This window comes from Carica papaya, chromosome 7 (genome assembly GCF_054855325.1).
Source record: "Carica papaya isolate Zhongbai chromosome 7, ASM5485532v1, whole genome shotgun sequence".
NCBI classification, from domain to species: domain Eukaryota; kingdom Viridiplantae; phylum Streptophyta; class Magnoliopsida; order Brassicales; family Caricaceae; genus Carica; species Carica papaya.
Window position 1 is genome coordinate 1163905 of NC_142315.1, and position 15694 is coordinate 1179598.

At 34.4% G+C, this 15694-nt stretch overlaps 2 protein-coding genes across 4 annotated transcripts; one reads left to right on the top strand and one right to left on the bottom strand.

Moving 5' to 3' along the window:
- Positions 1-1568: 1568 nt before the first annotated feature.
- On the bottom strand, positions 1569-9696 carry RAP74 (transcription initiation factor IIF subunit alpha RAP74). Of its 3 annotated transcripts, none has more exons than XM_088207535.1 (10): positions 9538-9696; positions 9230-9412; positions 8964-9122; positions 8114-8259; positions 7565-7935; positions 6153-6268; positions 3165-3293; positions 2726-2926; positions 2402-2617; positions 1569-2000 (listed from the first exon to the last, which is right to left on the bottom strand). In XM_088207535.1, exons 2-10 carry the CDS (start codon positions 9398-9400, stop codon positions 1908-1910), a joined length of 1602 nt encoding a protein of 533 aa, XP_088063661.1. In that variant the 5' UTR covers positions 9401-9412; positions 9538-9696; the 3' UTR covers positions 1569-1907. The 3 variants fall into 3 exon arrangements, with proteins under 3 accessions (XP_088063661.1, XP_021895181.1, XP_088063660.1); XM_022039489.2 differs by having other exon boundaries at positions 2711-2926; XM_088207534.1 differs by having other exon boundaries at positions 2711-2926; positions 9230-9425; positions 9538-9689.
- Positions 9697-10969: 1273 nt separating this feature from the next.
- Positions 10970-15641, top strand: LOC110812727 (fumarylacetoacetase). Its single transcript, XM_022039563.2, has 14 exons — positions 10970-11284; positions 11543-11621; positions 11829-11887; positions 11961-12085; positions 12204-12278; positions 12729-12804; positions 13013-13112; positions 13193-13252; positions 13465-13535; positions 13624-13686; positions 13907-13971; positions 14387-14483; positions 14601-14726; positions 15468-15641. Exons 1-14 carry the CDS (start codon positions 11081-11083, stop codon positions 15540-15542), a joined length of 1275 nt encoding a protein of 424 aa, XP_021895255.1. The 5' UTR covers positions 10970-11080; the 3' UTR covers positions 15543-15641.
- The last annotated feature ends 53 nt before the right edge of the window (positions 15642-15694 follow it).

The following is a 15694-nucleotide window of genomic DNA, read 5'->3' on the forward strand; positions in this document are numbered from 1 at the left end:
ATGTGAAAGTAAAAAAAAAAAAATAATACAATAAAAATAATAAGATTAATTTAAAAATAAAATTACTATAGGTAAAATTAGGGTATTTCATCTAAAAAAAAAAAAAAAAAGAGAGACAAGTATGGTACACACATTTAAAGCTATGAAACAAAGCTATTTCATTTCTTCTAAACAATAAACATGATTTACAGCTTCTCACTTTAATTTATAATTTTTTTGTTCTTTTTCTTTTTATTTAGAAACTAATTATTTAAATAAAATCATCAATATTTAGGTATAATGATTGATTATTCTATTATGTTTCAAAAATATAAATTTAAATCAAATTATTTGTTTTGTGTATATAGGTTAAAAAAAAAATTATAGTATTATTAATTATATTATTAATAGTTATTAAATCTTATTTAAATATTAAAACATATAATTAGAATCTTGAATCTTGAATTCGATTGGATATTCAGAGGCGGAATCTAATTAATAGTCGTGGAAAGGACAGAAGATGCTTTGTATACAGACTCAAGAGAACAATAGCCTGACAAATGGAAGGGTTCGGTCCGATTTTGGTGCCCTTTTAGGTTGGAGCCGAACAGAACCCATCATTGATTTGAGATATTGATAGGGTGAATACTCAGCCTATTCAATGCTAGGCATAATGAGTATAAGTACCTCAACAATTCTCTGGATGAATCGAAAAAGAAATTTTTATTGGTTCTATCTTTTATTTTTTATGAAAAAAAATAAATTTTTTTATCGAAAGATCAGAAAAAAATAGGTTCGGATCTTCTGTGGGAATGATTTAGAAGATCCAAAACCAAAAAGAGTGGTATTTACTAGTAACAACATAATGAAAACAGTCAATCAATATAGATTGATCCGAAATCTGATTCAACTCCAATATAGTACTTATGAGTACATAAGAAATGTATTTTTTTTTAAAAAAAATATTAAGTAATGAGGCAAAAAAATTTCGCGCAACTCGTGCGATGGACGGCCATGGTTCATCTACTCAGCAGTGCAGGGGAGAATCGCTGAGGTGAAGCACAATGAGGAATATGAGTCAGTGCAGTATGAGCAACCTTATCAAAATGTACACGGAGAGACTAGAAGTGATCTCATTAGCGAAGGAAGGAATTCGATACTTCCTAATTAACAAGCCTATTAGAAAACTGCAAGAAATAAGCTGAAGCTACATCTTTCCTTCGAATTAGGGTACCATCAAACTCAGCAGGTTTTGAAGCACCTACCCCCTCGGCCTCAGACTCCCAGTTATTGGTGGAAGCTTTATACTGTTATTGGCTGGAGTTTTGGCTTTCTATATGGTTGCATACCATGAAACAGGATTATATAAATAATTAGAAATATTATACATTGTTATATGAATTTTACTTTGACTATTCATACATCCAACCGAGCTTAGCAAACTATAAATTCCCCTACGAAATTTCCATATGAATTTCACAATTTTTGACATGGCCGTAAAGAATTTCTCAAGACTATTCTTTAGTAAATGAAACATATTAAAATCTTCCTATAAAATGCTCATAATTATGAAAAAAAGTTATACCAGGTAAAAGTTCAAAGCTGCAATGGCCGTTGATTACTCTTAAAAATCAATACCCACCACACCTTCCTTCAACATTGTAAACACTTAAAGAAAGAAAATTCCACCAACAGAACCTTAATTACAAGAAAGATTTTATGATCACTTGTGATACTGACTTATATTGCTTTTAGATGCGGATGTCGAGTTTAAACACTAGATTATCACAGAATCCACTACAAATTTATCCAGAGAGATCCGAGAACAGATACCTCAGCACCAAGCAAGGTACCAACCTTGTGTGAATTCCATTAGTTCTCACAAGCTTGGTAAGAAAAAGGGCAAGAATTTTCAAGGAGTTTCATCATCATTTGTTTCTCAACACGACATAGTTGTTTGGTCCAGGAGTCTTTTGTATCTTAGAAATCCTCCTCAAAATATCTGCAAAAGCTTTCTTGTCCTGCAAGAACAAGGGAGAAAGGAAAACCGAAGATTAAACAAAAATTCATAATTATATTTCCGCTGAAAAGAAAATGAATGAAATGCACAAGCGGGGACAGATTTCATCTCCAATTTTTATTTTTTCTGATTTTATTCAATATGGGTAATATTGGCCCTAAACATCCCGGTTGATTTACTTCCAACATCAAAACATTATAGGATCTGGAAGATAAAGAGGGGTAGGCCTTATACTTTCATCAATCAGTATCCGAATTTCTGTTTATCAATATACATATACACACATAATTTCTCATTTTATTCTTAGCGGACTAGCTCAAATAAAAGCAGTTCTTTCGCAAGGGCACAAGTGAGGAAAACAGAAGAATCATAACCATACCAAAGGCAATAAATGGGGCATACCTCAGGGGTTTTCAGTCTGGCTCTAAATTTAGCAACAAGATCCTGTGTGGTTACAGGTGTCTTTTGTGACAGCACAGCCCTGATTTCTTCTTCAGTCACAAGTCCAGTGGGTGACGATGCCATCGGAGATGTTGACGAGGTTTTCGAAGAACCTTTCGCATGCGCACCAGATTTAGAAGAAGGTACAGTTTCTTCTTTTACAGAAGATTTTAACTCCTGATTGACAAAAAAACAAAGCCATTGAACAATGCATCAAGATAACTAGTTCACATTTAATAGCATGGCAGCCTTTCAAGAGATACAACATACATTTTCTGTCTTCACCTTCTTCGGAGGAGCACCATTGGACGCCTTAGCGACATCACCATCTAATTTTCTCTTTGACTTTGCTGACTTGGAAGATGGAGTTCCTCGAGATGATCCTGACGGCACTGGTTTAGGAGGAGTGCTATCAGCTGGTTCTTCTTTAGGTTGATCCTTCTGCTTCGGAGCCAGAACAGGAGAAAAGCTCACATCATCATCCATCTGAACGAGCCAAAATAAATAGAACATTGTTAGCAAAATAGATTATCGGCATATTGGAACTATAATTCTGGAAATGTCAACTAAACTTAGAAAATGCAGCGTTATCTTCCTAAAATCAACTTAAAACAGACATATTGAAATAAGATGAACTATCTCAGCTCATAGGTCACCAAAATCACAACACAACATCAAGAATATCAGCCAGGCACACTGCAACAATGTATTTCAAAAGACTTACGTCTTCATCATCATCGTCATCCTCTGCGTCTGAATCATTCAGTCCGTTAGCTCGGCCAAGCAACTTCTTCAACTCTTTTCCAGATTTACTAAGTCCTCCCTCTTCCTCTTCATTCTCGTCGTCGTCGTCCTGCAGAAAATGAAATCATTAACTGTTGTCAGAAACTGAAATGGGCATACATTGCTATTCTTTAAGATTTGCATAAAATGAAACATTATACTACCTCAGGCACCAAATTGAAATGCCTAAAACTGACCAAATAACATAAGCACTGTGAGCAAGAATAAGAAACTGAAACGGGCACACATTGCTATTCTTTAAGATTTGCATAAAATGAAACATTATACTACCTCAGGCACCAAATTGAAATGCCTAAAACTGACCAAATAACATAAGCACTGTGAGCAAGAATAAGAAACAATGTTGTAATAAAGCTAGTATTGAAGATGTGGTATGACAATCAAGTAATCATTAGAATTCACTATCTACAAAAAAAGTTTTCTTCAAGAAATGCTAACTTGCTTAGCCAGACAAGCCCCTTGTTGGTTATTGGATGGGAAGGACAAAGCCTACAGGCCATGTTTGTATGGAGGTAGAGCCTCTTATTGTAATCTAGCTATCATTTGGATGCAAATTATCTGGGTAGAGTAAAATCTATCCAGAGAAATTCGTTCAGCATCTTCAGTAATCACACCATATAGACACCATCATAATAAGGATAAACAAGAAAAGGGCCAAAGGATCAGCTTGTCCCAAAGATCTAGAAGGGGTGAAGGACTATGATGGGCACCCATTAATAACCACATTAAAGGATGTAATAGTCACACAACTAGCCATTCAAGCTCTTCATCTTTACCTGAAACTCATTCTCCCCATGAGGTATAAAAGAAAAGATCATGAAACATGGTTATAAGTTTTCTCAGTACCAAGTTTAAAAAGCATACGCATCTCTCCACTTTTCAAAAGGGTGTCCAACACTTTGTTAGCCATCAGTACATCAAAGATTTATCTACTACTGACAAATGCATGTTGTCCCTCCCCAACAACCAATTTGACTACCTTTCTCAATCTTCTAGCAAATGTTTTTGCAATCAGCTCATACATGCAAACCATCAAACTAATTGGCCTGAAATCTATCAAGTTTGTGGTCACCCCACAAACTAATCAGACATAAATTATTGTATTGAGAAAATTGCATTGAATGGTCTAATACACTGCAATACTTTTTCGAATAGTTCATTTCTAAAATTTCACTCAAATATAAATATCATAAAGAAATTATGAAGATACTATAAGAAAAGTAAGCAACAAATGAAGCCGTCAACTAAATTCTGGAGGTAAATCCTGAACTTAAAAAATAAATAAATCATCTATTAAGACAAAACTATAAAAAGAGTGGCACAATGTTTGATGTTGCAAGTTTTTATTATTTTTTAGATAATTTCTGTATTTTTCTAGTTTTCATATTGAACAAGTCTTGCTTGTTTTTAAGCCCGCTTCCCTTCTTGTCTTTTAATCTTCAGAAGATCCCTCACTTCCTTTGACTTAATATGCCAGACATAGATATCTACGACCATTCAACTTCTGCAACCTCCATACCAAGTTTCTCAAACTGATTCATATTACAAGTTTGCTTGGGTTCATTTTGGTTATTGACCTGAATCTCTAGAATCAGACAACAAAGGTTAGAAAAAATGGGAGAAGCCGGTATGGTACTGTTAAGATTGTGAAACAAAAATGTTAGGTAGAAGAGTAAAGAGTTTTGTGTTCTACTAAAATTTCTTTTAGAATTGAGACTAATTACAAGTCAAAATAGAAGAACAGGTATCCAAGGTGAAGTGCAAGTTATTCCAACACTTAGTATATTAAAAAATTTAAAGTTATTTAGGAGTTTGTAACATAAGCACTGATATTCTTGCTGTAGCTATAAAAGAGATTTGAACTTTCGTGTCTTTCCGCAGAAAAAACAAGAACCAATGTAACAAGAATGTATTACTAATTATCACTTATTATCCAAGCAAGGAACTGCAACAAATGGTTCAATCAAGTTGAACTTCAAACTAAAATAAACTACAACTAAGCCTACTCTCCTCTGGACCTAAATTTAACATCTACTGTATTTCAGACCCATAACCTCTACCAAGATTTGGACCAACTGGATCTTACGCAAACACACTATTCTGTCTGTGACCCTATCCTATTCAACTCCATTCAAATTGCTAATGGTAGCAATAGGATAATGAGAGAACTTCAACTCTTGAACAGAGAAATGAATGGAAAGAGGAAGGAAAATTAGTAACTTCTCAAAAAAGGTAGAATCTCTTAAAAACAACCGTCTTCCTTACACATTATGTATCATTTGAGATGACCCACAGCAATCAAAACAGATTTTCCCTTTCCATACTTGCAGAACTGGTAACATGCCTTCAAAGAGATATCCTAATGGCCATTTCAAACCCAAGTAATAGCTTATCCAGAATCCTCAAGCAAATTATTGAGAAACTTCAAATTATTAAAAGAAAAAAAACAGTTGAAGTTCCAAGGTGAAATGCAAGTCCGTTCAGATCTCATGAAAAACTAAAGAAGCATAGGCAGACCCCTAAATATGAATAGTGTCTCTCCATGCCAGCAAAAAGGAATTAAACCTCAAACCCAAAGAAAACTGTCTCTTAGGAATGAAATGGGTCCTGTGAGCTAATATAGATCCTGACATGATTAAAATGCTTAACTCCTGCTTGTTCTTGTAAATTTTTGCACCGTGTACTAATATTTTATAGGCACAAGAGCTACAACCAAACTTTAACAACATAGAAATTTCTGCTTGAGGACTGAATGGCAGATAAACGTATATTTTTTATGGTAAATTACTGTTGGCTTCAAATTCAATATTACTAAATCCATCAAATATTTGCTAAAAAAGCCACATGAAAATGATAATGGGATCCACGAGAAGTACCCTAGCCTAGCAAGTAATGAGTATGAACTAACCTCCTTGATCTCTGGAGGTGCAGGAACTTCAGGGGCGAGATCTTCCCGCTCCTCAGGATCATTACCAACAGCTTCATCATCATCAGTAAAAATTTCTTCATGCTCCCAATCATCACCTAGGACAGACAAATAAGTTTGAAGTAAATTGCTATATAATCAAATGATAAAAGGATGGGAAAAAAGAACATTTTTTCCCTTACAACTTGCACAGAATCCGAAGTTAATGCAGACAGCAATACTTGGCATACGGGAAGGATAAGAGCAGTGTAGTTGAATAGGATATGATAAAGGTAAGGATTTAAAGCAAGATGTAAGATATCCTTGGATAGTCGTGTAAAGGGGGCAAAGATAGTGTATATATATCTGACTTAATACTCTTAATATTTCTCAAAATAAAATAATTAATATAAATTTTAAATATATTATATATAATGATAAATATTTACAGTATTAGAGTAAAACATCATCTTAAACATACATTAATAAAAATAATTTTCAAAATTATGTTTTAAAACCTTTTTAGCTTAATACAAAAAAAAAAAAAAGAAGCTGACCCAATTCAAAACCAGAAGGCTTAATCATGGCTGGAAGGTCACAATTTGGAACGGACAGCCAGAAGTTATCTTGCCACAAGATGGTTGGTCCCGATCCCTGAGTGTTTTGTTGATAGGGCACTAAATCCTTGATAATGTTGATTTGGGGATTTTAGAATTTCATTTGAAAGTTAGGTCCCGTTCCTTTATCATTATTTGGTATAACTACTTGAACTTGATGAAAGAAAACTCTTAAGTCCAATTTTGAAGGGAGGAAGGAGATCCTATAAGATCCTATCCCATTTTTTCTTTTGCTAGGTACATAACCAAAAAAACCTACTTTCTTACAATTATGAGGTTCATTTGAAAGTGAAATCCTGGAAATAGAGCATCCCCCTCATTTCTACTACCAAGGTTTCAATACATTTCAAAATTGAGACATTTCTACCTCATTGACCTTTTGCTTATTGATCTCTAAATATGTTATACATGGGCAGTACCCTTCAATTCCTTCTATTGTTATTTCGTTCTTATCTAAAAGAAAATACCATTTCTTTTTCCATTTTTTGAGCCCTTTAAAAAGAAAGAAATGATAGAGTGCTAGGAGCATTTGCTCTCCTTCTCATAGATTTGAAGACTATTGATCTCCTTCCTCGAGTAGTTTGTTCTCAAGACGTCTTATTCTTCAAGGGAGGATTTGGGGAACCTTAATAGATATTTTGGTTTTTGATTTTACATAAATTTCATGGGCATGGATGGCAACACCTGGATTCCTCAATGCTAAATCCCTTTAATCTATTAAAGAAAAAAAAAGAATGTACTCTCAAAACATCTTATTTAATGCCGAAAAAAAATGTCAAGAACATGTCAGAAACTCACCCTTCTCAATATCATCATCATCCAAATCGTGATCACCTCCCCTCGGACCTTCTTCATCATCATCACCGGCTCTTTTGTTGAGTCCAAGCCTGTTCTTCCTTGCAGCCTCCTCCTCTTCATCTTCCTCCCCTTTCTCAGAGACATTGCCTTCTTCTTCATCGCCACTTGATTTTTTTCGGCCCCTACCACCAGCTGCGCCACTCTCCTTGTCATCAAACTTCTCTACTTCACCAAATGCAGCGGGTCCATTATTTGCAGCTTTCATCATCCACCTCTGGTATCCATCTGCAGTCTTCCTCCTATTCCTCATTTTCTCTTCTGCCTCCTCAAGGGTAAGTTGTTTATATTGTGCAACCTTGTTAAAGTTATACCTATCGAGCACATCAAAGAACAATCAAAGATGAAATTACACACACTAAAGAAAAGGCAAAAGGCTGACAAACATTCACTGGTGCGTCATTGAAGGGATGCAACAGAGGGATTTTCTGAACCCAACCCACTACGAACACAGAAGATAACAATAATAAGAAAAATGTGATGCAACCATACCAACAACCAGCAGGACTAGCAACAAACTCCTTTCCTTGCATCATTAGCAGGTAGTAAGTTGCTGACTGTGCACCTTCAACGTGACCGTGGTATTGAAACTGGCCTGTTTCATCCTCCAAGAGCCAAGGCTTATTTTTATACTTCTCCTTCATAATCACAAGCACTTAATGTGAATATGATGCACAATGCCAAGAGCTGCAAGCAGTGTTACATAAGTTGCTAACAGGTATAAATTAAGTTGCTAAAACAGTGTTTTCTAAAACTTAACTGAAACATTTACTAGCCAGACAACGACGTATTTTACGGACAAAAATTGTTAGATGATGAACCTGCTACCAACTATTTCACTAAATCCTAATGAGAAAGCGATCAAGTGATTGATGGTTTCTCTTAATGCACCGACTTTTTTTAGCCAGAAAAATTATAGGATTATAACGAACTTAAAATCCCATAAAATTAGATAAACTTGTTCGCCTTCATTATTCAAAGAACCTTTACAGCCAGGACACAATGAACCATTCTATTTGTTAAGCTTGTCAGCCCTTAATTTCTTCTTTTTATGGTAGAAAGTTAAATTTCTTCAGAGACTCTAGATTGCAGTCCTGTAAGCTAAATACGATCAAAACAGTCTAAAAAACCACCTATAGAGTTCAACTGTAAAGCTAAACGTACATAGACTTCAGATATATATGTATCCTTTAAATGTAGGTCAACATGCTTAAACTTTTTATACCATCTGAGATAACCATTTGACGATTCAAACGTTTCCGACTTCAAAAAGCACACAAAAGATATGGAAGGAAATCTTAAGCCGACTAAACAGACAGAACGTGAAAAATAAACATAATACCCGTAAGACTTCGGTTAGTTGGCGTCCTTGCAGTCCTTCTTTAACGAGACTCCATTTGTTCTCCGCACTCTTCTTCTTCGAAAAGTTTGGCAAACCAGTTGCAAATCTACCGATAAAGAAGTTCTTGTCACTGCTTGGATTCGCCCGAACATTATACTCCTGTAAGATTTGAGACAACGAAAAATGACACAGAATTCGATGTGAATATCTAGATTCCGACGCTCAAAGAATGACACACTACGTAGAAGGAGGGGTAGGGAGCGAACCCTAATCAAGCGAGTAACGTTGACGCCGCAGTCATAGCACTTTGCGCGGTTCTCCGCCATGGTTTTGCCGCATGTCAAACACAAGGTCATGTGTTTGCAACTGCTTCCGTACAAATCTGTGGTGGATCCACACCCGCCGCAAGACGGTTTCAACAGGAGATCAAACGACATATCTGTCCCCCGCTGTCGACACAAACTTTCATCAAACAAACAGAAGTGAAGATAAATTTTTCGGAATAAAACTAGGGTTTCAAACAATAAAATAGAAGCTGAACAATTTCTAACGATCTGGGCAATCCGTTCGTTACCTTGATTATAATTCACTTGAACCTGAGAAAAATAGTGTATAAAATTATATTTCGTGGAAGCTTTCTAGTTTTGATCCGTTTGTTGTAACGAATCGATGACTCGGTGAAGGTCGAAATGCGTTTAAATGATCTTCATTTGTGCTTCGAAGGGGAGGAGGTGGAGCCCACGGGAGCCCATACGTCGCCGTTTTGGATGCAAATTGATAATTGCAAAAAACGACCAACAATCTTGTGTGTGTATATATAAATTTTATGTTGTTCGCATCAACACACAATAACTAATACCTTTTTTAATTTATGATATCTCTATTTATTTATATGGTATACTCAAATTTATAGTCAATGTATATTATATATATGTATAATATATTCAATTATAATGTGTCCAATAATAATTATAATAAATTATTTAAAAATAATAATATTTCAATCTACTATATATTATGTAATGTTGGTATTACTATATTAGGCCATATATTTAAATAAAATTAATTATCTGTAAACTAATTTAACAAAAGCATGTATATATATTAAAATAATTTAATTGTTGATTTCAAGCATCAATGAAAATAATAAGAATAAAATATTTATTTCATATATATTTATACAAATGTATATAAAATTTTAGTGTTAGTATTACCATATCAAACCATGCAATAAAAAAATTTTAATCATTTTAAAAATTAATTCTAATGCATGTAGTAATTTGCAAGTATCCGAGATAATTTTTAAGTTTTAAGTAAAAATTATATATAAAAATATAAAATACTCAATTAAAAATAATAAACATATATAAAATAATATTGACTTGTAAAAATCACGTGTTTGTATAAATTTTTTTTTATTAAACTTTTTGAAATATCATATTAGATATTTACTAATATATATATATAAAGAAATAAAATAAATTTTTAATTACATTATATTTAAAAAGCAAAGTTTATAAAATTGAAATTTATTTATATTAATTATTTAAAGGACATGTTAATTTTGTTACACATTAAAAAATATAGATTAAACAAGTTAAAATAATAAATATATAAAAATCGCTAAAATAACGTAAGATAATCACGTGTTATGAATCTCAAGAGTGGGTCAAATTATTGATCATATCACCTACTCCTATAATTTCCTAAAAATTATTTATTTAGTAAATAAATTAGTTACGTTGCTTATAAAAATATAAATAAAAATAAAAATAATTAAAATACATTTGAACGGTGGATGATAACATTGCCGGCGTGAATCATAATCAAGAACCGTAGATTCCAACTACCCTGCATTTTTTATTTTATTATCCATATTAATTAATGTTTTAAAAAATAATTAAGTAAAATATTATTTATAAAAATACAAAAATCCCAATTAATTATCCGTACGTAAAAAGACAATGACAACTGGTACCAGAGGATTCGTCGAGTCTATAAATATTGCCTACGCCATTTACCATCCCACGGCCATCCTCTGTCACTGAGTCACTGACTCGAGCTTCACCGGAGCTTCATACAACGCCGTTTATTCTTTTTGTTCTGCTACTCGAACCATGGCGTTGAAGTCTTTCGTCGACGTCCATCCGAATTCTCACTTCCCCATCCAGAACCTCCCCTACGGGGCGTTCAAGCCTTGGCCGAGTTGTCCGGCCCGACTCGGCGTCGCGATTGGGGAGTACGTTTTGGACCTCTTCGAGATCACCAAGGCCGGGCTCTTCAACGGACCGATCCTCTGGATCTCTGATTGCTTTCTACAGGTTTGATTTCATTTTCATTGCAGGGGAAGAGAAAACGTCGTCAGCGTTTTTGTTGAATTCGAAGGCGGGAATCGTAGTTTTAGAGTATTAGCATATATTTTGTTTTAAATTCTCATTTATATATCGATTTTGTTATAATTCATATCAGTAGCAGTGGAAATCCTGTGTTACTTAGAGTAGCAGATGACCTACGGACGAGTCCATGGTTTTCTGTTGTTATGGATAATCGCATGAAATTCTGCCGTTGTTTGATTGCAGTCTAATCTGAATAAGTTTTTGGCCATGGGACGCCCTGCGTGGAAGGAAGCTCGTGCTACGCTTCAGAAGCTATTATCATGTATGAATCTTTTAATTATTTGGTGGTTCTTTATTTTTAAATAGATATCCTGTTTAATTACAGGAAAAGCTTATTATAGCTGAACTAGTTGTGAATCTTCATGAAGAATATTAGCCCGAGGAGTAGATTGTTTTAATTTATAGGTAAAAGGAGGCTAGTTATACCAACACAATAAAGGAATTGCTTAGTTGGTGTCTTATGATGCAGCTGACGAGCCATCATTGCGTGACAATGCGGATTTGAGGCAGAGGTCTCTTCACCCGATGGTATGCATGTGCCTGATCCTAAAGTGCAATTAATATAATCCTAAATGTGCTAAACTTTTGCATAAATGCTCAGAACAAAGTAGAAATGGTTCTTCCCGTTGAGGTTGGGGACTATACAGATTTTTTTTCATCCATGCATCATGCAAAGAACTGTGGGACCATATTCCGTGGGCCACAAAACCCGATGCCTCAAAACTGGTAATTGGGTTTGAAATTTTTGACGGACGAAGATTTCAATTTAATGAATTTGGATTTATGGCTGTATAACCTCTTGTTTTTCTTTTGTAAGTGTATAAAGTATCCTTGATTCTTCCAGGTTTCATCTTCCAATTGCATATCATGGGCGAGCATCATCAATTGTTATCTCTGGGACAGACATAATTCGACCAAGGTGAGGAAACTTGTTTGAACAAGATAGTCATGGAAACTGTGGTACTTACTAAAACTTAATTTTCCACGTATAATAGAAAAAATTTCATCATGCTTCTTCATTGGTGTTATTGGTAGCTTATGTGGTAAATGGATGCTTGATAGTTTACATCATTTAAGTATAGAGAACATATGGACATGCAAACAAGAAAAACTGCATGACAGATGATATCTCTTAAGGGAATGTTGGTTCCTCAAATGCAGGCAACATTTTTGCTTCAATTTTGGGATATGTATTAAATGATTGCATATAAATTTATGTTCCCTAGTATTTCTATATAGTTCACACTGTTTATTTTCTCAAATGAGGATTCGATCGGATTAGTTTAAGGTTTGATATGTTACCATTTCTTAGTTGAATTTTTATTTAACTCCAATAAAATGATTCAGACTGCATTTTGTTTTCTCTCAGAGGTCAAGGCTTTCCAATTGGCAACTCTCCACCATCTTTTGGACCTTCAATGAAGCTTGATTTTGAGCTAGAAATGGTTAGCCTTTCATACATGAACGTCCATCTGATCTGCTTTTTTCTCTTCTCATACTTAAATGTATTCAAGTTCTATTTTAAAAATCTAGATATCATGATGTATTTAAGTATCAAATTTTCTTGATAATTATTGTTAAATTAGTTGCTTCTGTATAGTACAATGTGTGATTCTTGCTATTGATTTATTAAACTGTTACAAATTCTTGCAGGCTGCCATAGTAGGTCCTGGAAATAAACTAGGAAAACCTATAGATGTTAATGATGCAGCAGATCATATTTTTGGACTAGTATTGATGAATGATTGGAGTGGTATGAATCCTCTCTATTCATTCAGTTCGATATCATTTTGTGTCTTTTTAGATGTTATATTTACAAGCAGTTGATTACAGCTAGAGATATTCAGGCATGGGAATATGTGCCCCTGGGGCCTTTCTTAGGAAAGAGTTTTGGTAAGTAAGTGCCAATATTCAATGTTCAAGTTTTTTGAATTCCATTAGGTAGAATCAGTGCCTCATCATCAGTGTACTGTACGCTTCCTGATGATGGCTGCATGTTTATTTTACTCATTAAGTTGATTCTTCTGTCTACAGTTTTTCTCATCGATTCTTTTTAAGATTGTCAATTTTCAAGCAGGGGCCTTACTCTTTTTATGATTTCTTAGGCACTACAATATCTCCATGGATTGTGACATTAGATGCTCTTGAGCCTTTTGCCTGTGATGCTCCCAAACAGGTAGCACTTAGTGAATAATACCAAAAATGTTGCTTTAATTTTTCTCTCAGATCGCAAAAGTCTATATTATATGTGATGCATATTGCAGGACCCCCATCCGCTGCCATATCTGGCTGAAAAGACATCCAAAAACTACGATATTTCATTAGAGGTAACTAGCAGTGTTTAATATATATACAAGTTTTTTTTCCGAAAACATATCTTGATTCTCTTTCTTCCCATATTGGGCCAATAAGCCTACTTCATTATTCAATGGCCATATTTACTATATCTTTTTCTGTTAGCGACTATTAAGATTTTCATTTTTTTGTAGACGATGGCAGGTCGTTTCATATCTCAATAAATTGATTAATTTTCTTTGTTACCACCAGGTTGAAATCAAACCTGCTGGTCAAGATAATTCATGTGTTGTAACAAGAAGCAACTTCAAAAACTTGTAAGGAGTATCTCTTCGGATGTGTCCTCGGTTTTACGAGGTTCTTTTATATGCGGCAGCCTCTTGTCAGAATAACCTTCTTAGCATCACATACTATTCTTTTATGTCTTTTATTTGCTGAAGGCTGGAGTGTAACAACATGAATCAGAGTGATAAAAAATTTCTTATGCCAAGATTTGCCATAATGTCAATAAGATTCTGATATATTACTCCACAAAAATATTCTTGAAATTTTTGTATGTGGAAAATAAGCTTCCTAAAAAGAGATATTCCCAACCTTAAAATGTATGCATATAGAAGTGAACTATTTGAATTCAGGGAAAGACAGAAGTACTCTTTCTCACATATCATTCTGTTGTCTTTTGTTTTTTTGTTTACTTTTGGTTAATATATATTTCTAAAACTTGTATATCAGATACTGGACAGTCACTCAGCAGGTTGCACATCATACAATTAATGGTTGCAACTTAAGGCCAGGCGATCTCCTGGGAACTGGAACTATCAGTGGACCTGTATGATGTTGTGCCTTGATATTTTTCTATAGTGTGATTTTATAAATGCATAATTCATAGGCTGCATAGATTCTCTCTGTCAATTGCAATCTAGATCACTTATGTATTTCCTAACAGGAGCAAGAATCATTGGGATGCTTGCTGGAGTTAACGTGGAATGGACAAAACCCATTATCATTGAATGGTGCAACTCGTAAATTCTTAGAAGACGGGGATGAGGTCATTTTTACTGGTTGTTGCAAGGTTAGCTATTATTTAACATTCCTCTCAATAGTTTCTATGTCCAACCATTTCTCTTACCCGTAGTCAAGGAGTTCATCCCGTCATTTTTGTTTTCTAAATTCATTTCACTTGTATCTATTCTGTTAATTTGCTTTTAACAAAAGTATCTTTGAATGCATGAGGTAAATGGTAACAGGGTTTGGATTCTCTCACATCTTTTATCTTTTCCCTTACTGATTAATTAGCAACTTCACTCAGTGAATTGGTCAAGCTGTGTTCTCATTTGGTTGGAAGAATGTTAAATTATTTGTTCAGGGATACTGTCTGGGTCTTGGGCTGTGGTGTATATCAAAATTTTAAATTATGTTGCATTCTAGGAGTTGCTTTTTGAAGATACCTCACGATAATACCAAGTAATATCAAAAGCTGTATGTCATCCCGTTGTTGCTGAGTTTCGAGACCGATGCAAGTATATAACCTTTTAATATTTGAAGATGTGGTCATAGGAGTTAGCATCAAGCTACTAGTAGGGTTTTCTGATCTGTCTAAACAGGATTTTTCAGGATCAAAATCATTTTAAGTAGTAGGAACTAGGAAGAGGAAGAAGTAAAAGTTTGGAACTGAAACTTATACATCTTACTGGTGTCGCTCCTGTTTTCTTTACTCCCCTGTTCCAAATGAAGAACTAAGAACATGATGGGTAAATCTATATGAACTGCACTGATGGCATGCTCAAATTTTCCATGTTTGAATTCATTGCAGGGAGATGGATACAATATCGGGTTTGGAACTTGCACCGGGAAGGTTGTTCCGCCGCAATATTGCTGTATTGATTAAAGTCTGAAATCAGTAGCTGATTTTATTTCACAACTTGTTAGAGAGCTACTGGATTGATGTTAACTTTCATGGTTAACATATAATCTCAGTTTGTAACAATCATGTCCCTCTATTTTTTATTTCCTGGTAATAAGTTTTCCAAGAAAAGGAAA